The sequence below is a fragment of the Neurospora tetraspora genome (assembly GCF_033439725.1).
Source record: "Neurospora tetraspora strain CBS 560.94 chromosome Unknown B0H65scaffold_2, whole genome shotgun sequence".
Taxonomy (NCBI): Eukaryota; Fungi; Ascomycota; class Sordariomycetes; order Sordariales; family Sordariaceae; genus Neurospora; species Neurospora tetraspora.
The window spans coordinates 5,884,990-5,911,833 of NW_026944384.1; the positions used below are offsets into that span (position 1 = coordinate 5,884,990).

The 26,844-nt window shown below is 52.2% G+C and overlaps 11 protein-coding genes across 11 annotated transcripts; 7 read left to right on the forward strand and 4 right to left on the reverse strand.

Annotated features, from left to right (window-relative positions):
* Positions 1-2,596: 2,596 nt before the first annotated feature.
* B0H65DRAFT_421390 (uncharacterized protein) lies at positions 2,597-3,637 on the forward strand (the record flags this gene model as incomplete). Its single annotated transcript, XM_062824336.1, has 4 exons — positions 2,597-2,767; positions 2,849-3,005; positions 3,262-3,429; positions 3,522-3,637. Coding segments are annotated over 4 exons (612 nt in total), but the record flags the coding sequence as incomplete, so codon positions are not given.
* A 51-nt stretch (positions 3,638-3,688) lies between these two features.
* Positions 3,689-4,926, forward strand: B0H65DRAFT_420547 (uncharacterized protein; the record flags this gene model as incomplete). The annotated part of the gene is made up of 2 exons (XM_062824285.1): positions 3,689-3,856; positions 4,285-4,926. The coding sequence occupies 2 exons, from the start codon at positions 3,689-3,691 to the stop codon at positions 4,924-4,926; spliced, it is 810 nt and encodes a 269-aa protein (XP_062685189.1).
* Positions 4,927-6,230: 1,304 nt separating this feature from the next.
* Positions 6,231-8,615, reverse strand: B0H65DRAFT_520714 (uncharacterized protein; the record flags this gene model as incomplete). The annotated part of the gene is made up of 3 exons (XM_062828734.1): positions 8,052-8,615; positions 6,532-7,548; positions 6,231-6,423 (listed from the first exon to the last, which is right to left on the reverse strand). The coding sequence occupies exons 1-3, from the start codon at positions 8,147-8,149 to the stop codon at positions 6,231-6,233; spliced, it is 1,308 nt and encodes a 435-aa protein (XP_062685190.1). The 5' UTR covers positions 8,150-8,615.
* B0H65DRAFT_459413 (uncharacterized protein) lies at positions 7,911-8,616 on the forward strand. The gene has a single exon (XM_062826454.1). It carries the CDS (start codon positions 8,271-8,273, stop codon positions 8,490-8,492), a length of 222 nt encoding a protein of 73 aa, XP_062685191.1. The 5' UTR covers positions 7,911-8,270; the 3' UTR covers positions 8,493-8,616.
* A 1,747-nt stretch (positions 8,617-10,363) lies between these two features.
* B0H65DRAFT_419653 (uncharacterized protein) lies at positions 10,364-12,103 on the forward strand (the record flags this gene model as incomplete). Its single annotated transcript, XM_062824226.1, has 1 exon — positions 10,364-12,103. The coding sequence occupies one exon, from the start codon at positions 10,364-10,366 to the stop codon at positions 12,101-12,103; it is 1,740 nt and encodes a 579-aa protein (XP_062685192.1).
* Positions 12,104-12,253: 150 nt separating this feature from the next.
* Positions 12,254-12,822, forward strand: B0H65DRAFT_459414 (uncharacterized protein). The gene has a single exon (XM_062826455.1). The coding sequence runs from the start codon at positions 12,344-12,346 to the stop codon at positions 12,773-12,775; it is 432 nt and encodes a 143-aa protein (XP_062685193.1). The 5' UTR covers positions 12,254-12,343; the 3' UTR covers positions 12,776-12,822.
* Positions 12,823-13,551: 729 nt separating this feature from the next.
* Positions 13,552-16,125, reverse strand: B0H65DRAFT_138934 (nucleoside phosphorylase domain-containing protein). Its single transcript, XM_062820903.1, has 3 exons — positions 14,908-16,125; positions 14,045-14,801; positions 13,552-13,941 (listed from the first exon to the last, which is right to left on the reverse strand). The coding sequence occupies exons 1-3, from the start codon at positions 15,998-16,000 to the stop codon at positions 13,662-13,664; spliced, it is 2,130 nt and encodes a 709-aa protein (XP_062685194.1). The 5' UTR covers positions 16,001-16,125; the 3' UTR covers positions 13,552-13,661.
* Positions 16,126-17,636: 1,511 nt separating this feature from the next.
* B0H65DRAFT_459421 (glycosyl hydrolase) lies at positions 17,637-19,919 on the forward strand. The gene has a single exon (XM_062826456.1). The coding sequence runs from the start codon at positions 18,069-18,071 to the stop codon at positions 19,668-19,670; it is 1,602 nt and encodes a 533-aa protein (XP_062685195.1). The 5' UTR covers positions 17,637-18,068; the 3' UTR covers positions 19,671-19,919.
* A 1,748-nt stretch (positions 19,920-21,667) lies between these two features.
* B0H65DRAFT_459425 (glycoside hydrolase superfamily) lies at positions 21,668-24,103 on the reverse strand. Its single transcript, XM_062826457.1, is given in 3 exon segments — positions 21,668-21,957; positions 22,014-22,706; positions 22,722-24,103. 3 exon segments carry the CDS (start codon positions 23,819-23,821, stop codon positions 21,807-21,809), a joined length of 1,944 nt encoding a protein of 647 aa, XP_062685196.1. The 5' UTR covers positions 23,822-24,103; the 3' UTR covers positions 21,668-21,806.
* Positions 24,104-24,107: 4 nt separating this feature from the next.
* B0H65DRAFT_546902 (uncharacterized protein) lies at positions 24,108-24,350 on the forward strand (the record flags this gene model as incomplete). The annotated part of the gene is made up of 2 exons (XM_062829474.1): positions 24,108-24,113; positions 24,192-24,350. The coding sequence occupies 2 exons, from the start codon at positions 24,108-24,110 to the stop codon at positions 24,348-24,350; spliced, it is 165 nt and encodes a 54-aa protein (XP_062685197.1).
* An 875-nt stretch (positions 24,351-25,225) lies between these two features.
* B0H65DRAFT_537915 (uncharacterized protein) lies at positions 25,226-25,978 on the reverse strand (the record flags this gene model as incomplete). The annotated part of the gene is made up of 2 exons (XM_062829080.1): positions 25,226-25,782; positions 25,857-25,978. The coding sequence occupies 2 exons, from the start codon at positions 25,976-25,978 to the stop codon at positions 25,332-25,334; spliced, it is 573 nt and encodes a 190-aa protein (XP_062685198.1). The 3' UTR covers positions 25,226-25,331.
* Positions 25,979-26,844: the final 866 nt, after the last annotated feature.

A 26,844-nucleotide genomic window follows, 5' to 3' on the forward strand; every position in this document is an offset into this window, starting at 1 on the left:
TGGGTATGTTGCAGGTGGACCACCACCGCCTGGGCACTTCCAGACCGCCCACGTTTCTGCCGCGTCCGCGTCATTGCGTACGTCCCAGAAGCATTTAGAAGTGTGGGGATCCTCGAGGATGGCTTTGAGGGTATTTCCGCCTATGCCGGGAGTGGTGAAAGCAGAGTCGCCGAGGGTTTGGACATCGACATTGCTTGTTGCTTGCGTGGGAAGGACGAGTACGTCAAGAGGGAGAGGGTTCCATTGCGGCTGAGACTTTTGCCCTCAAGGTCCAGATAGAACGTGCTGGACGGTGGGATCGAGGAGAGGAAGACCCGAGATATGTCGAAGGGAGTTTGCTGCTGTCCCAGAACGCAACTCAGTGTGGAGTTAGTGTATCTTATCCTGTCTGGAGGGCAATTTTGTTGCCAAACTTCAGATTCAAATGCTTGGTGTTAAAATCGAACTGGTTTGGGTCAGATGTCAGGGGCTTGGCAAACCGGCAATGTCAGCCCTACCGACAATAATAAACGCTGCCGGTATTCAATATATCGAGGTGACATTCATCTGAAATCGTCCGAGAAAATATCATAGTTTGAAGTTGTGATACGCGAGTTGGCCTTTGAGCTTCGGGTACAGTATTCTGAGCTAGAGCTGTGGTTGCCTTGTCGTTCTCAACGCCGCCGTCACCTTGTTTCGCAGCCCTAGCATGCAGCTCTCTCAGCCAATCGATTCGTCTACAAAGGTGTTGGCGGCTGCGCCGGCAGTGTGTTGCAAGCCAACCGCTATGGTTATGATATGCCAGGATGGAAGGGAAGAGGTAGGCTAATGAAGGCAGATGAAGAAGGTAGGTTAAGGCAGGTATATGAAGGAGGTTATTGTGATTAGTTTGTCGTAGTGGATTACTAAACTGTGATTCAACAAGATAAGAGCGAGAGATTCCGTTGCCACGCTCTCATCTGCATACACATAACTGGGCCGAGGAGTACGAAGAACCAATCAGGAATGGTCTTCTGACCGAGTGCAATCTTGGTGTTACCCATGTAAAAGATCTAGCCGCAGTGTCAGGACGGTCTACTTTGCTCATAATCCGCCCAATTATATCAATCATTTTAGCGCCGGCTCCCCACTCACCGTAATGCCTCCATCTGAACGATATAGATATGGGAGGAGGTTGTTCAACTTTTTGACCGTACCACGTGATTAAAAGACCCGGTTCATATCCTTCCAACTCCCATACATAAGCTGCCCCTCACTGGCTTATCTATGGGAGAGCGGACGGGATCCCGAGTTTTCCAGTGGGTGTGGTCGTATGTACTTGTTCGCCCTACGAGAGTAGTCTATAAGCAACGATTCATATGAAGAAAGGGTGGAAAGAGAGGCGAGATTCAGTTGATTGTTCCAACTGAGCCTCAGATCTGCTGCGCTCTCTTCACGGTAAAGCTAATGCTCTGTATGCAGCATACATATGCGCGCTTGACAAATATGTGAATGGTTGGCAGATTACCGAAGAAACTCGTCTAATCCGGTTCTCGTCCTGTACAGATATGTACTTTTTCAGTGCAGTCCTGCCTGCTCAACGCCTACTGTGTACAGAACAGTTAGGGTCAAGAGCTCTGGACAGGCAAACATATTACAGTATGTGCGTGAAAAGTGCTTGACACAGCCATATGGCGCACAGGATGAAACCCGAATTAGACGAGTTCATACGGTAGATAACCAAATGAGTATTCGATACCGTATAATCTCTGGAAATTGAGGTTCGGGAAGGCACTTTTTACGCAGGCATAAACATGGTTAAAGGTGTCGATCAACTATGTACATGCTTCTTTACTGCTTCTTTAAACCTTTAACCCTGCTTATGCCTGCGTAAAAAGCGCGTTCCCGAACCTCAATTTCCAGCGATTATACGGTAGATTCTTACAAAAATTCGAGTCATTAAAATGCTGCGCAAGTATGAATGCAACCAGTACTTACTTATATTTGGGACCAGACAGGAGTGACGTACTGTATCAAGGTTCGATGCTGTCGAGAAGGTGCATTGCACGACGGGATGGACCGGACCGATGGAGGGCCGCACCATTGAGGTTCTAGACGTCGCCCTCAAGATATCAGGATGAATGGAGTCGAGCTTTATCGAAAGGCCTCATCTACACGCTTTCTAATATTCGAAGAAATCAGCTCTGCGGTGTTATCACGTCAATACGGCCATCGTTCAAATTCCAGGTGCAACAATCACCGCTCGCCCCCAACTTTTCAATATCACGACTGGCCACGACGCTCTCAATAATCACCTCAACCATGTTTCCAAGGATCACTTCACGAGTTGGAGGATCCGGTAAGCACTGTCATGTTGCCCTGCTGCCTTGCGGGTGGTATTGTGGATATTAACCGTAGCCACCAGTCGGTTCCGGCGTGAACCTGTACTTATACCGGGCCTCCGCCTGTCTGTGGCGGACGTTATGACAACAACTCGAGCGGATGTTAACACACTTTCCCATCCATCAATCCTTTTCAACGCCTCAGCGTTTTCAGAACACAAGGCGCGATGGGTCTCGTGGGCCAAAACATCTTTGGTCATAGTTTCACCAACTCTTCTAGCCCTAGATGAGTTGCTGAGCCTGATCTTCGTGGGACCTTCAGCATTCTTTCCACATGTATCGTCACCCTTGTCCTCTGCGTTTGGACGGCTATCCATCTCAACGCTCCTGAACACAAAGAAGGGGCAATAAAACTGTACATGCGCAAGTGTGGGTGGATGCTTTTGGGCCTACTCATTCCTGAACTGGTGAGTCGAGTTCCACGCCCCTTGATACATAGAGAAAATGAAATACGGTGACGGCTTGGTCAATTCGCTAACCTTGAAAAGATTGCCTATACCACATTTCAACAGTACCAGCAGGCCAGAAACATTGCAAGAGAGATGAATTCTTCGGATGGTTGGGGGTATCCGAGCTCTAATTTTGCCAAAGACAACGATGATGATGGCTTACCTCCAACCGAGGAAAAGAGCAAGCGGAGGAGCCGTTTCTTGTCCAGCTGGAGATTGAAACAGCGCCAGAAGGACACTGAGGTAGGTACGACTCAGTCTCTGTGTAATTCTGTCAAGTAATATGAAGGCTCTGACTTTGATTTTCTTTTTTTTCCCTCGTGGTACAAGGCTTCCTCCCCCGACTCATGGACTATTGCTCATGGCTTCCTGGACGCCATGGGAGGCTTTGCATTAAGAGATGAGCCACAACGATCGAGATCATCAATGCAGGATCAGAAACTTCTTCCCAGCAAAGCGCTCGACCGGAATTCAACGCACCCGTCTCACAATAACCAACCGTGGGCTTGAGTGCTTGAAGAACAATGGATATGGCCATATTATCCCAACCCGTTCTTTGGAGCATATACGGGATAAGAGCAAAGGAAACACAATGGCCAAGATATTGGTATGCATACAAGGTGTGTAAAAACGACTCCATCTCCGCTGTCCTGGCATGTCCTCGCCATGGCCGTGTGTTTTTACTAACTTGCTACCTTGGGTGCCCTATTAGCATCATGGTTCTGCATTCAGTGCTTGACACGCTTCGCCCAGGGTCTAGCAATCAGCCTGCTAGAGCTCAACACATTCGGCCACGCCATCTGCACCTTTTTTATTTACATCATGTGATGGCACAAGGCTCTTGATGTCCCCGAATCAGAGACGATCTCCTTCGCGAACATGTACAACGGGCCTCTGCGTCTGTCGAGACTCATCGCAGCAACGTGTGTCCGAAGTGAGCTCGACGAAGTGGCAGAGTCAATCCACTTCCATGAGCAGGAGAAGGCTTTTGCAGTCAACATAAAGTATACATACTCCGAAGCTACACGAGACGTCACTGGATCCATTGTGTGGGATGAAAAGGTGCCTCTAGATGTGCTTGTGTCCGCACTTCCTTTGCCATGGTGGACGCATGAGCATCACGGACGACCTACCGCGACGAATTATGAGATCGCTCTTGCCCCGGCCCTGTTTCCGTCCAAGTATTTATACAGCCCACACAAGTAAGCTGGTACTCCCCGTCGTTCTTGTTCCCCCTCCCTTCGATTTGCACGATGCGCTCTCACATCCGTTGGAATCCAGGCTAGCAAGCTGCTGTCCCACTATGCCAGTTTATTTCACGATCTCTCTCCTATATTGCTTCACCGTAGGTTGACGACTAATGCAGATCCTTCAACGCATCCAGCGGTCTTTTGACCATGTCGATATCCCACGACCTGCTGCAAGCAGCCCGCTTATCCTCCCAAGGCAAGGTTGAGGTTCTGGGGGCGGGTAAGCAACACTCCGGCGCGTGGATAGACGTCCGGCATATACTCAATGCGGCCACATCCGATACATCTTCGACTCCTCGTCTCCCTTCTGCCCGGTTACAGCTCGCCCATTCCGACGTCAGACGCTGGCAACTCGCTCTCGGATACGGACGACTCCACAGCGTCGCCAACGGTCTCTTGGTCGACCGGGTCCGAAACCTTCCTTTGCTTACCTCTGTATGTACGGACTGTGGTGACCGACACATCACTTTCTACGCCGACTTCGGCCTATTCGGCCTCGTCTACGGCGGACTTCACTGCGTGGCATGGAAAGCCCCGTTTGTTTCTGACCTCGAAAGAGTTCTCTGGAGGGTCTCCAGCGTGGCCATTGCGTGCACCACCTTCTTGTTGGTTTTTTTGTCAGTCTGGACCAAGTTCCCGCCCTTTTGGTTGAAGCCGGCGAAGACCTTGGATCTGATTGTGGAGGTGTACGAAGCTCTTAACTTGTTCTATGGTGGTAAGATTATGAGGGTGCTGGATAGATTGGCGGGGATAAATCGTTGGGGGGGGCAGGGGCAGACGCGGAAGGCGGCACCCAAAATTCACTTCAAGCGGCGGAGCGGAAGCGGCAGATGGAAGGACGGGGCAGATTTGAGCTTTTCGCCATGATTCCGTTGGGTGTTGTGGTACGGGGTACGCTTGCAGCCCTTATTGCCTTGCAGGTGGTCGCTTTCTTTCTCGTCAAGATATGCTATGATCTTGCCGTCACTGGGTGTCACACGGACATTGCCCACAGTCCAGGGGTTAGGGTCACAAGGCTCAGCAGAGCCTCAACGCCCGGTATCAGCCTTATAAATGCCTGGCGGCCTCCGGCCGCGAGACTCAACCTCACTCCGGCCAGACTCTCGGCCACGGGTACTGCTTACCCGAGCCCCTCTCGACGCTACCAGGCTAGCGAGCCAACCATGGAAGTGCCGAAGACGCTGATGAAACATCTTGAGACAATCCCCAGTCATCCCAGAAGTAACCACAAGCAGGGCGCCCGGATGAAGGACAGCGCCAGAAGGAAGATGGAGAATGGATGAAGGCATTCAGAAAGATCCACATGTATGACTACTAGAAGATGCCTTAATGCCTCAGGCGACAAGGCTTGATACGTACCGCAGTACGTACCAAACCTCTTTGGCATAAGAAGGCCTTGAAACCCAGCCTTTGTTTAAGGGTTGAAAGGATCAACAAGGCCTTCGAGACCAAAGTAGTTTATTAGCTGAATTGAACTACGGTTCCAAGCCCTGAACACAGCCCTTGTCACACTGGGCTTCTCGCGCTCTATGCTCTGGCTAGGAGCTACTTGGTCATCATTTCTTTTGTCAATCTCGCTCATCTCCCTGACTCGGCATACGTGGTGCCGAATTGGTCGAGGTATGTGCCTCACATTGGATAGCAGGTGGTGCGGTTTCTTGGGAGATACTACCTTTCAATTTGGAGAGTAATATGGAATCGACGTAGGATAGATAGAACAAGCATGATAATGTGTCCCGCTAAGAGTTATAAAGGTGGGGTATTGTAGAGAGTCAGCCTGGGAGAGGATGCTGGGGAGGCCTCGACGGTGACATCCAATGATTCATTAGCCCTTTTTCGTTAATGGAAAAGAACATTGACTTTCATAAACTTATGATTGTTGAGCAATTTGCACATACTGCCATACCCATTGGACAACTCGGGATCCCGTCCGCTCTCCCATAGATAAGCCAGTGAGGGCCAGTCTAGTAGTCTAGTTGGGTCGGTGACGACCAGCGAATCCCTGGGGTTATATATTTCCTTTTTCCTTTTTTTTTATTCCCTTTTTCTTTCGTCATAGCGACCCAACCTTCCCCGAAAACAGCAGTCGTTAACCCCCTTTTTATTTGATTTGCCGGTCACGCCTTCTGGCTATGTCGAGGTGCCACCCTCACCACCCGGCTCCTTAAGATTCAAATGCCTTCCCGCCCGTCTCTGTTTATATGCGTGAGCGACGCGCTCCAAACCGAAGAAACGTCGCTGTCCAACAACGCGCCGGCAGACGAAGCCGATTCCTTCGACTCCTTCAACTCAAAACTCCCGTCAGCAGAATCCCTGCTCAGAGTAACAACAGTTTGTTTCGAGACCTTATCCGCCACCCCCGCGCTGTCCGCGTTCCGAAGCTTCGTCCGCGTCGATCGATCAAGACCATGAATAAGCACAGGCAAGGATCCTTCCTTCCAGGCCCGGAGCCCAAGTCTTTTGGTCTCCCACGTTGTCAACAGGACGAACACCAACCCGGCGACCGCGACCGCGACAGGAAACGTAATAAACGGCCAGCGTATGCGAATGTGTTGCACCCAGACAAAGGCTTGGCCGTTGACGTAGTACTGCTCAAAATCGACGGTCTGGGGCAGCTCGCGCATGAAGGCCGTCATCCGCTTGGCTGCGTTCTCAAAGGTCTCGGTGACGTTGGCCGACTTGGCTATGGACTTTCCCACGACGTCGTTGTCGCCCGTGCCTATTGCGCCGTTGTAGGAGAGGCGCGGGGTCATTCCGTTGAACATGGGGTATTGCTGGAGGAACCAGTAGATTGTTGAGCGGACAGTTTGCGCGGTGATGGGGAAGGTGCGGAGGTTTTCGCTGTCTGAGCGATGGCTTGCATTGTGTGCATAGGTGAGTTTTCCCCAGGAATCGGGGATCTGCAGGTCGAGAGAGTTTCGGTCGAAGTCCCATAGTTTGGAGGTATCCCCTTTGGACAGGTTGGCGACTTCGGCTCCTAGGGGGCTGTAGAGGGTGTAGTTGCTTGGATAACTCCAGAAGTGCCACTGCTCGGTGCCGTTGGTGATGTTTTTCATGTCGCTACCGTGGCGGTGGGGGTAAGCCCTCATGGACTGTGGTGATGCCTGCGTGGCTGAACTGAGGATCGTCTCGTACAGAATGCCGTCCTGGACTGTCGAGTTGTACCGGTTAAGACAGAAGGAGAAGCCGCACTCCCAAGCCTCCGGTGGCTCGTCCTCCCATGCCGATACCTGTAAGGTGTAGTTCCTCGGGGCTTTGAGGATTTGGAAGGCGATAAACGTGGTGAAGGCGTCGCGAAAGTGAAAGGTTTCCCGTCGGTCGGCAATCACTTTCCCGCCGGTGTGCATGAACGAATCCTCCAAACTGGAGAGACTTCCCTGCACCAGTTTGCCCTTCGAGTTCCTCAGCGTAACTGCTGAATCACCTTGTGTCTGCCTCCCCAAAGCGTACTCAACTTGCTCACCACTGGTGGAATCCGAGTAAGGCTCGCTGGTGATATGTTCCGATACGTCGCGGCACTCGCTGCAAACGGCCAAAGAGTCGAATATCTCATAGGTGCAATTTGCCGAGGCGCACGTGAACGAGGTGGGCGCATATGCCTTCTGGTTGCCGTCGTATTTGTGCGCAAACCCCTCGAACACGGCGAGGCTCCATCCCTCTTCGACTTCTATCTGGTATTCGTTGACCCGAATGTTGTTCCCTCTCGAACCGTTGGCGCTGGTCAGGAAAACGCTACCCGCCTTGGATAATGTCCCAAAAGGCGCTAACTCTGCGATGGGCAAGCGGGATGTTCGAGATAACCCCATTGCCGTGTCGGTCACGGGTTCATTGCCACCTGACCGGGTAACCATCGCTTGAAAAACAGGATCGTAACCGAGCAATGCTATGGTAGTCAGGGCACCCAGCGCCACCCAGTGACTAGTATTCTTATTAGAGATGGTTATGTGAGAGGGACACTGGTTAAAAAAGGTCACCTAAATCCAAACTTCCACAACAAAGCTAAACTCCCAAGGGGATCTCTACTCGCCGCATCAAACTGACTAAACGTAGCCTTAGAGGGGAGGTACAAACTCACAAACGACGTCTTCATCACTATAACCGCTGAGCAAAGGGGTCTGATTTTGCGTTTCTACGGTACCGGATACGGGTACTTACTCCGCGAGCTGCGCGAAGACAAGAACCCATCAGAACAAACAGGGTCAGAAAAGACAATGACATTCGCCCAACCCATGACGGAACTGATACCGACCGGAGTTGAAGGGACAAACAGATTGAAGGTGGAGGATTTTGTGGTGGTGTTCAAGAGGGCGAAGGCGGGTGGTGTAGAGTGGGAGGGGTTTGAATGGAATTTTGCGAGGGGTAAGACGCTACGTGAACGAAGAGGGGACGCAAACCCGTACGTTTGGCGCCGGGTCAGGGAGAAAGGGGCTTAGAGTAATAAGGTAAGTTGGTTGTATTACAGAATGTGGACGTGGGTATCTCTAATTACGTTATATGAGTACCTGTAAAGATGGTCAATATCACGGGTGGACTCGACGTTGGGTATGGATATGGATATGTGTAGTTGTACGAGGAGAGGAGGAAGGAAGTGGTGTGCCAGCCAGGCCTTACATAGAGGGCATGGCTAGGCACGCACAACGTACATGGCACGTGGTCACGTGCTGCACCCATCACAGGCTAATCCTGTGATAGTCAAGGTATTTAGGATTATTTGTCGGGATATAGGGATAGTAATTTAGTAGAAGTATTACGGCTAATAGTGAGTTTTTATTGAATAAGAAAAAGCGTTTACACTTTCATACATACGTTTTACTACTTTATTTCTACTTTAACGATGGGCTATCGCGAGATAGATGTAATGAGTCTAGCCAGCTAAGTTTAGAGGGGAGAGTTGAGTGGAGAGCACAAGTCTCGGACTACAACCTCTTATATAGAGGTAGGTTCAGTACGTCTACACGACGCCTACTACATCGAGCCCGAGCGTCCAACGTCGATAGGACCTCTAGGCTCTGAATACCCCATACTAAACTAACCGGGGAAACATAACCATAGTGCAAAGGGAGAAGGCCCCTTTAACTACAAGGCTCTGCTCAGCCGGACCATCATTCACCTTACGATGATGGAATTTCTGCAATATTGTCCGGATGGTGCCAAGAATATTCGCATACTTGGTACCCGAGTCCCTGAGAGGGAAATCAGAGCTGCGAAAAAGTACATGAAGTCCCATTCTGCTGAGTTCACCAACCTGCCCAGTGCTGAACGCTCAGTCAAAAACAAGTTTTCAAACATATTAGCCCTGAACTACGAAGACATGTTAACCCTGAACTACGAAGACGTGAAAGCCTTTCGTCTCTATAGCATCATATCTCACAAGGTCGGGAACAAATGGCTTTCATATAAGTTGGAGCGAGCTATATAGGCTGATCAAGGGTCTGATATTAATGTCATCAACTACAACCTGGCAGTCAAACTGGGTCTTCCCTTTCTTGACCTGGCTGAGGCTGGATACGGTGGCATGTCTCTGAACATATCCGATAACAAGCGTTCACGGATGGTATGGTATACAATGTTCAGGATTGATATTGAGTTGTTTGTCCAGAATACGGGTTCTACGGTCTTTCCCATGGCAACCTCAAAAAGCTTTCTCATGGGCCCCCACCAAGAAACAGAAATTAAACGCCACCCTTCTCCTTTCTTCATTCTTCCAGTCTTGCTATCGTTATGAGCAACATCCTAATTCACCGCGACTTTCCAGAATCCTAGCGGCAAAGTCATCTGGACAACCATAGGCAGTGGGGAGATGATCGTCCCCGCGAACGTAGAAGTCTACCTAATTTGGGGGAAGTAGAAGTGTACTGCTGCAATGCCATTGTTAGCTTGAATATGGCTCGCATTTGAGATTGTGAAGAGTCGCTGCGCGATCCGGACCCCTCGTAGGAATTCGAGACGGAGACGCAGGGTACCGTAGCGTAGCTCGTCGGTCGCATGTACTTCTATCGTAATGCAGTCCGTTGTGTCGGCTAGTCCAGCCGTTTCTCTCTCCCACGTCCGTAGCCGGCTCGTGTCGATTGCTTCGTAAAGCTGCGAGCCGAATATCAAGGTGGCAGCCGCGCAACACGCCCTTTGGAGGCTGTAACGGCCATCGCTGCCTATATAGGTACCTCTACAGTCAGTTCACCCCGCTGACACGCTCTTACTCCTTCCGGGTGTATGCTCACCGTCATGGCCCGACTCTTGTATCCGGCAACCCGCAGGAAACAAGACCTTCTCGAAAAGGTCGACGTCCCCGATATCCAGCCACAGGATGCAATCCTCCTTGTCCACGGAAGGAAAGTCCATCCATACTGATCTGGAGGAAGAGTTCCGCGACGACTACCATTTCGGGGCCCTCTCGCGCCGTGACCTCGAGGAGCGTTGGTTCGGCTCAGGCATCCTCGACTGGCTTGCCCGCATTGTCAAGCCAGAAATCACGCGTGAGTTCACTTACGACTACAAGGACACCCTGACAGCCAAACTCATTGACGAGACGTGGCAATGCAACCGCAACGGCATTGACTACGAGGGTCACATCCTCGCCCAGGCCCTCCTTAACTTGAAGGTAGCGACCAGCTTCGGGTTCACTTTGATTGTTACAAAGCTAGCCCCGCCCGTCGACGTGTCCCAAAGCTACCTGACCTTCTACAACAAGGGCGAGATCACGGGTGTTCTAACCCTCGAAGCCGTCGCCAAGTTTTCGTATCACAAGGGAGACGTGATTGTGAACATCCCTTTCCCAGGCGCCTCCTTCAAGATCCCTGGAATCGCAACCATCGGCCCGCAGCTGACGGTGGAGAGCAACATCGACGCCTCGCTCACCCTGGCGGGCAAGGTGGAAACACGTCTCGAGTTCGCCAACTGGGAGGTCCGCCAGGTCCTTCCCGACAACGGCGACAGCAAGTACACGCCCAAGGAGATCGGCCTCGGCGACCCAGACCTCAAGCGCACCGGCGACAACGAGGGCCTGGACGAGCCCAACTTCTACGCCGGCGTCCAGGCCCTCGGCGACGTGACGGCCAAGATGTCGGCGGCGGCCGAGTTCGGCATCCGCTTCGACAAGCGCTGGGACGTCGACCCGGCCGCCGCGGCCATTGTGGCTGAGGCCAGCGTTATGCTGAAGATGGGCGTCGGCGGCTCCACTAAGGATATTTGCCCCTTCACATTTGGAGTTGATGTCGGCGCACGCCTGTTTGCGCGCGCAACGGCACCAGGCTTCGGGTGGCCGGGGGCCGAGGTGCCCATCACGCCCGCTTATAAGAAGCCCATCATTGAAGGCGGTACGTGTCCAGGCCTGGGACCCCTTCCGACCAAGCGTGACCTGAATTTCCTTACCATCGAGGCCAACGACACCCGTGGCCATAGCCACACCCATAACAGCCTGATCCATGGCTATGGCCACACCCACAACAGCCGTAGCCTGGCCAAACGAGCGGCCGTCTGGGGTCCAGTACTCAATGTGCCCGTGGGTAGCTACTTCTGCCCGCCCGAAGCCGATGACAGCTCCGGCCCGGGCTCCCCGTGCTCCAAGATTGGGTACGCCTGGGACGAGAGCGACATCATCGCGGACGCACTTTTCAGGCGGTCGGACCCTTTTGTACACGTCCTCGAAAAACGGGCCTCCTCCAAGCCCACCGAAATCTGCGGCGTGACAACCAAATTCCAATACCCGACAGACTACGATGCCAAAACGCTGGGCAACGACATCTACGGCTTCAAAAGCACCGACTGCAAGGACTACGCGTTCGACAAGCTCACGGCCGAAGTTGCCGGTGTCAGCTACGACTCCGAGCACGTTCTCGAGGCCCAACTCATCAGTCAATTCTTCAACACGCTCAAAAATCTCGGCCCCTTCGACCACCCCAACCCTGAAAGGGCCCAGGAGGACATAAAGCTCAACTTCTGCGCGCTCGTCAAATTGCTCTGGAACGCTCCGGTTGTGATCCCAAACCTCGAGACCGCCCAAGGGACCGGCGTCGCTCTCACGGCCTTCAAACACGTCGCAGCGTAGTTCCCCACCGACAAGTGGAAGAACAAAGAGTACGTGCGGCTCGAAAAGCCTATCAACGCGCCGCCCAAGGGGAACGCCTGGGCCGGCTTCAGCCCCAAGGGCAAAAACATCCAGATCGTCGATCTCGAAAAGTGGCTCGGCACCGACCCCAACGCCAACTCCAACAGCCCCTCGGGCCAGAACCCGCCCAAGTACCCGTCCACGAGCAAGATCGCCAACATCGACGGCGCCGAGGAGATCATGAAGTCGCTGCGCGCCATCCTCGGCTCGCGGCTTTACCACAACACGCCCGCCATCCAGACCATCCTCATCAACCAAAAAACCCGCGTCGGCGAGGTGCTCCGCCGCCTCGACACCGAGGTGCTGCCCAACACGCCCAAGAATCCCGGGTGGACGACATGGCCTAGCCAGGACCTGAAAGGAAAGTGGGACACGTTCATGAGCGGCAAGATGGCGCTCGCTGCGAGCAAGTCTAACATGATCACGACGGACGTTTTGCCGCGCATGCAGGCCATGTGGGCAAGTGATGCTCATCGGAAGGCGACCGAGGAGAAAGACGGCGATGATGATGCTACAGTAGCTTCGAAAAAGAGGCATGCGAGGCTCATTGAGACCATTGATGCGTTTGCTGATGCGCTGGCGACGGCGCCGGCGTGGGTTATGGCGTTTTAGGGGGCTTGCTTGAACCTCGGGCTGTTAGGATAAGTTAGGGGTTATTTACTAGTGTATAATTGAGCTCGTCAGTCAGCTCGTTTTTCATTGTAATTATATCAATCAACTCGGGTCAATTTCCATGCTCTCCCATGATGTTATAAGGATCCGATAACGATAAGGGAATGATATCGATAAGAAGAGAAGATAAGCAAGTACTAAAACACCAAAAAGATTTCACGAAGCGAAGGGAAAAAAAACATACAGCACCTGGGATTCGCTGGTCGTCACCGACCCAACTACTAGTCAGACCCTCACTGGCTTATCTATGGGAGAGCGGACGGGATCCCGAGTTTTCCAGTGGGTATGGTCGTATGTACTAAGAGTCGGCAGAGTCAGCACTGAAGTAGGTATGCGGGAAAGTCTTGTTGATGGCGAGATGATTCTTCGACGGCCTCGGCACCAACCAAATGACACTACCCATTTTGTGAACCGAGGAGGGAGTGTATCCTTAGCGAATATATCTACGGAAGGCTTGCATGTCTTTCCTTGGATAGGAACAATAACTCGACAAATTACATCCTCAGATCTTCTCTTTTTGTTCTACTATGGAGGGTTACTTCCACTTTTCATCACGAATTTCAGCTCAACCCGGTTTGTTAATAACTGCCCGGCCTACAGGCTATGAACCGTAGCTCCATTCTTATTTTCCAGGCTGGTTTGATGACGACTAATTTGGGCATGGACAAAGCAAAGAGAGAAAAAAAGTAAGACGGGAAAGCGAGACAGAAAGGAAACCGAAGTAAAACACCCCCAAGAAAAGAAAGGATCGGTAGGGATGAGATGGGGTTGTATGAAAGACAACATCATTATTGACGATCAGAAGGCCCTAGACACTCCGCTGTCCTCACGGGGTATTTGAAGTAGAAGACCCCGGACTGAGGCAGACAAGTTTCTCTTGTTGATCGAGGTAGTCGCGGAGCGACTGGGCCAAGTTATCGAAGTTGTTGCTTGCACACTTGTACATCTCCTTGAGCTTGCTTTCTGTTGGCCGGAGCTTTTCATATGTCTTGTAGTTCCCACTGAACTTCGGATCAGGCCTGACGTGCTGAATGCTGATGTGCAAGTCGCCGTCGGCCGCTTCTTGCACGGTGAAGGTGATTTTCCAGGAACTTCGGACGGAAATCCTATGACGAAGCGTTAGAGGAGCATATATGTCTTCCTCCGGCGTTGCCACAACCACCAGTTTAGGTGAGAAGTACCGGAGGATCAAAGGTAGAGACTACTTACTTCCCGTTCTCCTTGGTCAGCAAAACGCCAGGCTCAATCCACAACTCAAACTTGGTCCACTGTGCTCCTTCGTAGACAATTTCGTTAGAACCGGCAAGCATGTACAGTCTGGTAATGGTGATGGCTAGAGGTAGAATAAAAGTGTTAGCGACGCCGCTCAATTCAGCTCTCCAGGCTCCCCTGCAAAGACACTTACTATCACCATACATCCAAATCTGCATATGCGCTGTTTTCTTGCAAAACCTGTGTCCAGCGTCGTCCCCTGATTCAATTTTATGGTATCTCCAGACTGTAGCGCCCTGACCTGGAGACCTGCGGATGTCTTTAAAATAATCTCGGGCTTCCTGGTACCAAGAATCGTCCCATAAGTTGTCCTCTTGCTGGTTCATACTGAAAGTTGTATGGTCTTCGCTGGCGTTTCCTTTTCCAATGCGGTAAGATCCATCGACTGCATAATTGTAAGCTAGATAGGGAAAACCGGTGTCCAGGGCCGCTGTCACACTATGTATCTCCAAGGTCATCAGGCGATTGATGGATGACAGTTTAGGGAGAAGAAGCTGCTCGATGAAGTTGCGAAGGGTTGGGTTGTCTTGGCTTCGCGCTCCTCCTTCAGTACATTTGCCCATCCTTGTATCAAGCGTTGCTTCTGATGAAGATTGATCCAGCCCTGGCCGAGCCACCTTCCCAGCATCGAGATCGGTACATGGAGAGGTCATGTACTGAGAATGGTTGACATCGAAGGTTGCCCAGTTATTTACTGGAACATGTAGAGTCAGCAATCAGGCAGAGTTCGACGAAATCATCGCCAGCCCGAAACGGACCATCAAGAAAGGGCACAGGAGTAAGGATTGTTGGATACTCACTTGCATGTCTAGAAATCTTTCCCTTCCCTTGGTAGTGGTTCAAAAATGCCTTCGTCGCTGATGCTGCTGTGGCCGCAGCATAGCCCTGCCACCCTTTGTTTTTGTGACTGTCGGCGTAATCACACACGCCTTTGATGACGAGGCAAGGGAACACATCCCATACCCCGGCACCTTCCATCTCCAAGGCGATAATGCCCTTTGCGGCATGAGCATCGCGGTGTTTCGCAGAGCGAACGACGGCATCTGCTGACCCCACACGCCCTATGAAGACCGAAGGGTAATTGGGTTGACCGGCTCTCTCTCTTGTAGCCAGATACGTGGCGTCGCAACCAAGATCATCACACGAAATTTCCCATGAAGACTCGCATATCGATCCTTGCGCGCAAGGAAGGCACCCTGATTCGAGACGGTGATGTTTGTGCTCGTATGAGGCTTTGAATAGTCTGTCCTTGTCAGTTCCCGGGTATGTATACCTCCATGAGAACCGATCACTGCTCCCCTGAAGCTTCACTAAGTTGTCGGCCACCTGGCGCTGAAAGTTTTTGCGCGCTCTCACTTTCTCCAAACTCTTGAGCAGGCCCCTAAGGTCCCTGTTCGGCCTGCCAAACGTATTTTCGACCTCGGTTTTGCTGAGGAAACGATCCGGTAGCTGTCGTCCAAAGTCGTATTGATTCAGCATGCTGCTGATGACCACATCGCCAAGGACGATATCTTCCCGTTCCCCTCCAACGTTGGCGACAGGCATGCCCCCACAAATACCGACCACGAGGACTAGGGAAATATTCGGGTAGCTTGTCGCAACACCGTGTGCTGCCGCGGTTGCCTCAATCTTTCCCATGCTGGGCAGGACAACGAGGACTACATTGAAATTTCCGATTCGGGCTAGCTCGTATGTGTTCGGGTCTCCTAGAGCCTTGCCGTATCGTGTTTGATCGTCCCCATCCGTCCAGAATTCATCGACGAGCAACTCGACAGCGTCCATTTCGCGGGTAAGTGCGCAGATTATCGCGATCTCGAAGTCATACCGGCTTGCAGGACGGGGATAGGTACGCTCGTTGCCCGTTCTTACTGGTGTGGCCATCGTGGTAGCCATCGTGCTCGACTCGTTGACAAGAACAACCTATTGAACACTCATCGACTAGCAAGCCTTTACATCGGTAACGGCGTGTGGGATCGTGTTGGGCGACGGACGATATGTTTGCCGCAGAAAGATGGACAGACACGCGAAAGGACAAGTCGAGGAGTGGCGAGAGAGGGGAGGGCTTGGTAGAGCTTACAGACTATCTTGACAGCAAAAAATATGCCAGTCAGCATTGTATCGGGCAGAGACGGTTGGGCATCACGTACAGCTCAGGTTCGAGACCAGGAGGAAAAAAGCGTCAAATGAGGGGACCCTCTCCTCAGCCTCACGATTTGGGCTGTTCTGAGTGGACATAAAGGTAAGCATTGCCATGATCCAGGCCATCGCCATCGATTGGCCGATCATGCCTGGGGGCCGGATTGGTCACGAAGTGCATTGCGAAGACCGAACGAAGATCGGGAATGAAGAGGACCGTAGAAACGAGTGATATCTTTTTGCACTTATCGTCATCACATAAATGTTTGGTGGGGAAACTGTAAGTCGCCGCGGTCATTTTGATACCCATGACGGCAGTGGGCGTCGACGTGACCGGGACCGCGACCGCGGTGTTATCGAGAAGGTCGGCGCCGGCATTGGTGGGGCCGGTTCGGTGAAGGGGGTCGGAGCCAGCCCGGAGGTGAGCAAATCGGAGTGAGATTAAAAGCAAAGACAAGATGGAACAACCAAAAATGCTGAGCGGAATATTTGCGCCCGTTGGAGGATGAAAGGGAAGAAAGGAAATGCGTCTGCCTGGAAAACAGAAAAATTGGTAGTGTCAACCAACTGCGACTGCCTCAAAGAGCAGCACCCGCAGCAGTCAGGTTGTCAGGAAAGAACAATCTCACAGAATTGCTGGTGTTGGGATCGGAACTTGCAGACCTCGAGCGACCGTTCAGAAGCGATGTTAGCGTGCAAGTGAGTTTTGGTTGTTGGCCTGGGCAAAATATTTCTTTACACTAACAGCGGTTTGATGCACGCTACTTGTGTAGGTTTCAGCGGACAATTTAGTGAGTAGGCCTAACAGCACAGCATGTCTTTCTGTTAGTGCATGTCAGTCAGGGTGTGAGTGCGAACAGCACCGCAGACTGGACTCGTTCGGGCATTCGGGCCATTGAGGGAGGGCCGGGGTGCGCCGGAGATTTTCGGATACCGGTTGCTGAATGCGGTGCCCCGGAGAATGTACGACGGGAGCCTCGATTACCACGGCCTTGGGGAAGTCAATTGCTGTTTCTGTTGACTTCAAAGAGCACGATGATGTCGTGGCCATGTTGTTGTCAACGCGGGCAGGAACAGTTTAGAAGGTCTGGACTCTGGCGCGGGGTCGTGGACGTGAGCGCCTATGCATAGACAATTAGGTAAGCGCGCCATCCCGGCAGGCATCACATCCAGGTACCTCGATTTAAGGGAGCTCGCGACGAATTCATTTGCTTCTTTCCTTCTTTCTTTCTTCCATAGTAGATCATTTCCAGTCTAATTGCTTCAAATCACTTGAGTTTACGTTTGCTATTCACAAAGGCATACTTCGATCTGTCGTTGCGCTGACGGCTGGGAAAAGTTAAGTCCCGGCAGCACTCCCGGGCCACGGCCGCCGTTACTGGGAGCGAGGTGGTGCATGCCAAGGTTGTAAGCGCAATAAGCAACTCCCAGGAGACAACCTTGACCCTCGACGGTAGCAGCCACCTCGCTTACTTCGCACCAATGATGCCTCCGCACATAGACCCCAGATTTTCGAATACCCCATAATCACCTTATTATCATGTGCCTAGGGTAGCTGTAGCATGAGGTCTTTTTTTCTTCTAGGGACTCTACATCAGACGGCTCTAGTAATATAGCGCTTGAACCGGCAGTCCATGGCCGGTACCCATGTACGCGATGATCTTGCAAATCCCTATCGAAGCCAGCGGCACAGGGAGGCCTGTAAAAGTGTAACTGGTTATAAAAGTAAAGGCTTGTCCTTGTAAGTTCTTCATCTTCTTTCCTTCCATACTCGACTCCACGGCTGCTTCCCTCCTCAAGAATCTTTCTGATTATTTTTCTCCCAATGTCGAGTTTTCCCTCCTCTATACCAAGGTTCAAGAAGCCCTTGTTTCAGTGTTTTTTACTCTTATCATTCTCCCTGCTAGCCACAGTGGTTCCCCTCGTTGCCGGCCAGACGCGACCCAGCTACCATCTTACTCCTGCGACGAAATGGATGAGTGACCCCCAACGCCCGTTCTTTCAAGGAGGCGAATGGCATCTCTATTACCTCTGGAACTCTAACTGGGACAAATCCAATCCCGGTTCGGGCGGAACAGAATGGTACCATGTCACTAGTAGTGACATGGTGCAGTGGACTTCTCGGGGTGTGGCGATCCGCAAGTACCAACCTAACCCTCCCGGGGGCGCCATCTTGGGTGACATCGAAACTGGCAGCTCCGTGATTGATACAGCCAATTCAGCCGGCTTTGGGCAGAACGCTGTCGTCACTGTCCTCACTCAGATGCAAGACGGTGTGCAACAGCAGTCCCTTTTCTATTCCAACGACGCCGGATACACATTCACCGCCTACGATTGTAATCCCGTAATGCCAAACCCCAATCCAAGCGCCAAACCAGCCTTTCGAGACCCTAAAATCTTCTGGGATGACACAGCAGGGCATTGGGTCGCGGCGGTGGCAGAAGGAGACAAAATTGGGTTCTATACGTCAGCAAATCTCAAAAGTTGGACCTATGTCTCAGGATTCTATCCTCCTGGTGTGGATCTGGGTACACTCGAGTGCCCAGATGTATATCAGATTGATCTTGACGGCAACCCGGCGTCACGGGTCTGGCTTCTTGCTGTCGGCGCCAATGGGTATCTGAATAGAAAGACGACAGGTACGGCCTACTGGGCTGGAACATGGGACGGGACCCGTTTCACAGCCACGACCAGCTATCGGTGGATGGATGAAGGTCCCGACTTTTACGCCACGGTCAGCTGGGAGAACCCAAACAACAAATATGGCAGCCGTTATGCCATTGGCTGGATGAATAATTGGGAGTATGCACCGACGTTGCCTTATTACGGCGGCTTCGAAGGGCAGATGAGTTTAGTACGCGAGGTCAAATACCGCACGATTAACGGCACTCCCACCCTTGTCAGCATTCCACTTGCAGGGTATGCGGCTAGATTTGCAAGCCCTGTCTCGGTTACCGGGACGACCATCACAACAGACCCGGCGACGGCATCGCTTCCTTCTAATCTCGCCGGAGGTGCGTATGTCATTCGAGCAACAGTTACCAAGGCCGATGGTGATGATGGTGACAAAGTTTACTTCCGCATCAAATCCGATGGAACTTCAAACACAACAATCGGTTATGACTTTTCCGATTCCCAAGTATTTTTGGCTAGAGGTTCTGACGGATCCGATTCGGATACGTTGGCGTCGGGACCGAGGACAGTTTGGGACGCGGTACGGACTGCAACGAATCCTTCTGGTGGGAGCCGGGTCAAACTGGCGATTTATGTAGACCAGAACTCGGTTGAGACGTTCGTGGACGATGAAGGGGTCACGTCGTTGTCGGGACTAATCTACCCAAATCAAGGCGCAGAGGGTATTGAGGTTGTGTCAGGTGGCGGAAAATTGACTTTGACTTTATTCAGTTATGCTAGCTTCGCAAGCTAGTCGTACAGGAAAACCACCCAAAATACAGCGGGATGATTGAATGTACAAGGTATCCGCAGTGCCAAGCATTGACGATAGCTTCATCTTTCCTATTTGGGCACTTACAACGCAAGCCCCTTCCCCTTCCCCGTTTCCCAAGTTACATGTACGGTGCTCATGCCATCACCATCCTGATATTCTTTCCCGACAACGACGACCCGCAGATTACCAAATTACACTTGCCGGCCGTTTGCGGCCAATTTAGACAGCCTTACTGCGTGTAAACTTACCGATCTACCGCTTCTACTCATTCATTTGAGAATAACAGCGGGGAGAAATAGGTAAGACGAACTTTCGAGCAGTGGGCTGTGCAGCTGCGACACACGGGCATGCGAGGATGATTGACCCAAGGTGCGGCAGTGACCGGCCTTTGTTCTTTCCATCTTTACTTGGCAACCCAAAAAGGTCGAAGCCCATCTGCTCTTTCCCTGGCTTTTAATTGCTGAAGAGAATTTGACGACAGTACTTGCCATTTCTGTAACGGAAAGCGAAGAAATTATCATGGATGAAACCGCCTGATCATATGAGTTTTCTTTTCAAGTCTCGGGTTAGGCAAGTGAGTCCCGCCGTCCCGACCACAGCACCGGGAAGTGGAAGCCACGGCACTCATCTAGGCTGGAGACATCTCAACCCAACAACAACAACACTAGAGTACCAAATATCAGTCCTTTCAATATCGTTACAATCATCATCAATATCGCAACCAACAAGATGCTCACCATCCAGGCACTCTCAGTCATCTTTGGTTGGTTGGGTCTTCATGACCTCCCCGGCGTTTCCGCTCTTCCTGGCGCCTCCACAATCCGACATGTCATCAGGAACACGAAGACTACCAATCTGATTGATAACCCTCCCTACGATGTCTCGGTCCCCGATGGCCTCCGGATCCTCGAGCTCTTCCACACTGAGGTCCCCAAAAACCGTGATGACCACGAAGAGGGCTCATATCTGGGTACTGTCTTCTAGTGAGTCGCCTCCACCCTCTCCTCTCCCCTCCCCTCCCCAAACTCCCTCCCTCTCTACCATCCATTCGTGCTGCACTTCCTCAAGGCAACTGAAGATCCATACTGACAATGACTTCAACAGGTACGCCGATGACCCCGCCCACTTTTCTCTCAACCGCGCCGCCGCTCCCATAGGAGCCTGCTCACCCAGTCCCGGCAACGTTCGATGCTCCAACAGCTACGACTACCCCGCTTCGGCCGACCTTTGCACGGTGCTGATTGAGAACATTCTCGGAGGAGTTTATCTGGGTGCTGGTAACCCCTCAGATAAGACCACAGACGACCGTCACAAGGCTCCTGGCTCCTCCGTTCCCACAGTCACCGTCACCTTAACCATCACCTTGACCAACATCCTAACCGCCACTGCCACTGCCACTGCCTCTACCTCCACGTTCACCTCCCCCTCCACACCCACCGTTAATCAGCCCGACCAGCCGCCCCGCCAAGTCCCCTTCCTGCCCTACGGCCCCCGTTTAGTCTGTCTTTCTGTTCCGTCGACTCAGAAGCAATGTTGCATCACTTTGGCATCCCCTTGACGCAGATTTTCCGCCCATGTGAGCAGCATTGTTGAAGACCTGCCCAAGTATTTCGTCGAGATAGGCAAGAAGGTGCTGGACAGGTGCGTGGTGGGAGAGTATGTATACGGGAAGGTGCAAGATACCAGGGTGGGCTTGGATTGTACCACGCAGTGTATCAGTGGTGATGTCAGGAGTGGGTGTTGGAGGGATGCTTGATCAGCTTTAGGAATTAATGAGGAAAACTGGATATGGGAGATGAGAGATACGGGGAAGCCTTGATGTTTATGCGGTGAACAATGGGACGAGACGAGAAACATGGACACGGGGACCTCGTTGATGATCTGGAATTGTCCGAGGATGACTGGGCTGGTACTGTAATCCTAGTGACGTTTGCACGCTGGAAAGCTCCTGCAGTATTGGTAATGAGCATTACATTATGACTATGTTTCGTATGATGCACTGGTGATACTTCTCTATATGGCAGCCAGTGCCTGTTCATCACCGCCGTCGTCTCTAGACTGGCCTAGACATCACACCGCTAGGGCATCAACGTCCAGTCGCCTCTCCACCTACGTCTAATCAGATCCTGTCATGGCCAAGTACTCGGCCGCTGCTCCCCTCGCAGCAACCATCCAATCCTCCGGCTCCTCCTCCACCGCCGGTCCCCTCTGACTCTCATACGCCTGTTCCTGCTGTCTCTTGTTGAAACCGTAAACGTCGGTGTCCCTATCACCGCAGTAGCATCATCATCACTCAAACCATATAGTGCTAATACAACTTACAGTTCAAACGCATCAACCCCCTCCCGCCCTTCAGCCTCCCTACTAACCCAAACAGCCACACTCCTCGCCGCCACCGGAAACACTCCCCATCCTTCCTCATCAATCACCACCTCGCCCGGGGCAAACTTGAGCAAATCCGTCCACACCTCGCCCGCATGTTCCACGCTCACATACATCCTCTTACTAGCATGCTCCCACCAATTTGCCATCACGCACGCCACTCCCGCGCCCCCCGACTGACTATAATGTCCCGTCCTCGTAAACCCAACGCAATGCGGATAATCAAAGTAATCGTGCTGCGTCCCGTACGCCCACAACCGCCTCGCCAGCATCAACTTCGGCAGTACTTGCCCGCCACACATTGGTGGCTTCCAGTGTTGTGGGTTCGGTAGGGGCGTATCTTGGGGCGAGGCGGCGTCTTCGGACGAGGGGGTGGAAGTGGAGGTGACGCCGAAGGAACCGTAGAGATCAGACCAGAATACGCAGGGAATACCGGCGTTGGCGCGGAGGAGGATCAAGGAATAGGCGAGGAGCATGAAAAAGGGCGCTATGGGGGTTTCCAGCGATTGACCCTTTTGCGTGTCGTGGTTTACGACGAAGGAGATGGTATTGTGCGGTTTCCAGACGCATAAGGTGTCGTCGAAAAGGAGACGGAGGTCGGTGTCGGGGCTGCCGTAGGTGATTCCTGGAGCACCGCCACCGGTGGTAGAGGATTGGAGGTGTTCGGAGGCTAAAGAGATGCGGAAGAAGTTGGAGACCAACTGCACGTCGAAGAGCGAGAGGCGGTGGTGCATGAATTCGATGTAGCGAGCTAAGAACTCGGAATCTTCGCGCCAGTATTCGCCTACTATGAACCAAGTCTCTGGACTGCCGGGTGGGCCGGGAGAGACGTGGCGGTCGATGTGCCCCAACAGTTCGCGGACGAAGGAATAGGAGTAGTGTTTTATGGCGTCTAACCGTAACCCGCCGAGTTGGGGCAGTTCCGATTTGAGCCACCATGTCCAGTGGAAAAGATCCCGCTTCACTTCGGAGTGCTGGTGGTCGATGTCTGCGAACATGAGGTAATCGTAGTTTCCGTTTTCTTCGTCTACGTCCTCTGACCACTCTTTGCCTTCAAACTTCCAGATCGCGTTCGCCTTGCGCAGGTCGTCGTAGTCGATGCCCTTGTAGTGTCGCGCCGACCAGCGGAGCGGGGAGTATGTCTCCTGTCTTCCCGGAAAATCATAGCCGGTCCAGGCTTCGATCTCCGAAGGCTTTTTGTCTAACACCACCCTTCGGTCCTTGGGGTCCACTCGTCGAGCGAGGACCGGCTCCTTAAAGTCCGCGGCGGCTTTGTGGTTGAGCACGGCGTCGAAGAGGACGGAGACGCCGTATTGGGCTCCGACGGCGACTAGTTGCTGGAGTTCTTCCTTTCCGCCCCATTTCGTCTTGCGAGAGCCCTTTTGTTCGAACTCCCCTAGGTCGTAGAGGTCGTAGATGTCGTACCCGTTGCCGGTCTTCCAGCTGGCTTTGCAAGCGGGTGGGATCCAGATCTGGGTGATGCCGAGTTGGGCGAGCGTGGGAATGATTTTCGTCAGGCGCCGCCAGTGTTGGAAATCCGGAGGGCAGTACCACTCGAATCCCTGGACCATGGTGCGGTTGGGCAGACATGGTGCGTCTGGCGGGTAGGGGGTGTAAGTGCTGGGGAGAGAAGAAGCAGGGCGGCGGTGGCGGAGGGGTCGGAGTTGAGAGGATGTGCTGCCGTAGGGTGGTGGTGGTTCCAGGGTTGGACTCGGATATTGGGGGACTAGACCGAGGAAGGCGCTCATTTTGGCTGTCGATGTTGTTGAGATGGTGAGATGGTTAGAGAGGCCGTAGCTGTGGAAGGTGACGGAGATGGGATGAGATGTTTATATATAGACATTTTGACCTGGTGGATACAACCGAAGCAGGAACGGTCATGCGGACGGGGGTTGACCGCTTCCCTTTCCATGGTGGTGGTGGTGGTGGTTGAGAAAGTGGAAAAGGCGGTGCCAGGATGAGGTGAGACGATTGGAAATCTGGGGTTGTCGACAGAAATATGGGTTCTGTTTCAGGGCGTTTAGATGTCTTGCGATGGTTGTCCCTGTTGGAGTGTTCATCTAAGTTGTTGATATGACTCGGCTTGGTGAGCTGGAGGACTGATATCCTTGAAGCTAGATCATAGGAGCCCGCGCGTATTACATGCACTCCGTCCTCCACGACTGGCCGGATAAGCAGTGCATTCCCATCCTGGAAAACGTTAAGGCGGCCATGAAGCCGGGGTACTCGCGCTTGTTGATCAACGAGAATATCATCCCCGATGTGGGAGCGAACTAGGAGAGCACTTGCTTGGATGTCATGATGTTGATCCTCATTTCCTTAAAGTGGACGGTGTTTCTTTTAGTGGAATGTTGCGATAAAGAGAACCGGCCGGTCTCCTCTTTGTGACGAACCGTTACAAGCACAGGAGTATATCGCTGGGATAATAAGAATAACGGTAGCAGTAGCCAAAAGGTACTGATCGATTGTGAAAGCTATTGCTTGCTGAAGAGCCAGTATGTAAAGAGGCCTGGGAAGGCCGTCTTTATATACCGGCCTTCATGGACCCGATATACTGGACCCGTGGACCCGAACATTCATCTCGGGTCCCCGGGGACCCGAGCCATGGACCCGGAGCTTCGGGTCCTCCCTTCGGGTCCAACCTGATTGGTCTATCTGATCTAGCTTACATAGGTGATCTCTGATTGGATCGTAACACTCTTGTCTTGTTCGTTGCCGAGAGTTCTTTGTCGGGATAGATTCTGACGACTGAAACAGGTTGGCAGGCCAGTCGCATGTGAAGAATCGGTGTCTCTATTATTCTTGTTCACTAAGTTGTGGTGGACGTCTTGCAGCGTGGATCGTGTGGGATCTGGAGCGAACCCCACCAGAGACGCAACTTCAGAACGGTCAATTCGTCTTGTAATCTGCCCAATTATATTGAACCTTTCAGCGTCGGCTCGACACTCACCATAATTCCTCCGTTCTTGACGGGAATTGTCATGGCATGGCTGGACAGGTCACCATAACACATCGGATGGAATGAGGTTCATGTTCTTATCGATAAGACCGTACGGAAAGGGAAGGCGGGAACGAGTGGCAGTTCTGACATATGTCCAGAACCGTGATGCCCTCGTTTGACAGCTTTCTTTTCCTCCTTACACTTAATATTACTTTGATTTGTGGCTTCTAGTCTTGTTGTCTTATCACTTGTAGGATCACGCTTTCACAGATAGCAAAACATTAAATCCAAATTCATTGACGAGAATCGGGGATTACCTACGGTTTGGGCTTGTTGTCTGCCCCCTTATGATGAATGGACTTGATTAACATAGCCAGGACGTCTTCGCCGGTTTCCGGGTGGCGCACGACCATCAGCAAAATATCTTCGTAACAGAGGCACTTAGGCCGTCCGCGGCCAACTATCTCTTGCGAAAGTATCTGTTCAAGCACGCTAGAACTCTCATCTAGAGCAGCGTCTTTGTCTTTGTCGCCGGAGGACCCTACGATGGCATTTCGGCCGAAAAGCTCCTCTAAACACTTGTCCTTGGGGCTCTTCTTCTCGCCGTCAACAAACTCGGCCGTCCGCGCCCCCGTGAAGGCAAGGCCGAGGTAGCACCCGGACAAGTTTACGCGATGCCCCTCCCAAGGGACGACGCCGGTGTCGTACGCAATATTAAAGGTCAGGAGGGCCAGCAGGTCGCCCGAGTCGGCGACATCCTTTCCGCCGCTGTTGGGAGCCTGGAGGTTGAAGCGGGGGACTAAGGTGGCATTATGCCACTTGTAAGGCGCATCAGCATTTACGAATGCTGATCACTGATGCGGTCCTTAATCTCTTCAAAGTCATCAAGTTGTCGAAGCGCAATCAAAATGCTAAACATATGAGGTGTTGCATATGTGACCATACGACCATTGGTGCGATACATTGCGCCATCCATCTATTCTCGCTTAAGTACGGCCGAAATGCTTGCAAATCGTGTATTTTCCCTATCAGTACCCAGTTCCGGTAAGCCAGGAACCATCAGCCATTAATTGTGAGGGTTGGGGAGGTGGGAAGGACGCCGGGACATAGAGCCGGGGGAAAAGGCCGATTTATAATAATTCCATTCGCGGCTTTCAACTGCCTGCATGTCAGAGCCAACAGCAAGAGAGCTATCATCTCTCACATCCCTCGGTCGCTCTGCTTGCTTTTCGGTCTTCACCACCCTTTCGGGCACTCCGTGACAGGGTGTGGAAAGTCGCTTGACTGGCTGTTACGAACTTAAGCGACACGGGGGCCGCCCAAGCCATCGAAACCCGACAGCCCCGCCCAAGGAGACCAGTGTAACCCTCAGAAACCAGATTGACCAGGAGGGCGCATAGGCATGCTTACAATCATGCACGGGCTCACTCGATGCACAGGCTCACCGGTGAGCCATCACCACAAATGGACACTTGGGACATAGGAGTCAGGAACAGGCACAGAGTATAAAAGGACGACTGGAGAACTCAGATTGTCAAATAGTTCGACAGTAGTCAATTGATCATTATCACCGAGACCAGTATTGCATACTTGTTGTGAACCTTTTGGCTTCACCGAACGTCTTCTGATAGTATCAACCTTCAGCTATCCTACTTAGGCAGATCAGACTGCCGTTCGTCACATTGCACCAAATGAAATTCTGGTAGGTCTTTTTCTACTAATACACCTCAGTTTCATCGCTGCCTCGATCTTCTGCAATTCCAACCGACTTTATTCAGTGTTATAGAAGACGTCATGTTCTAGAATCTCGACAAAGTGTCGCGCTAAGGC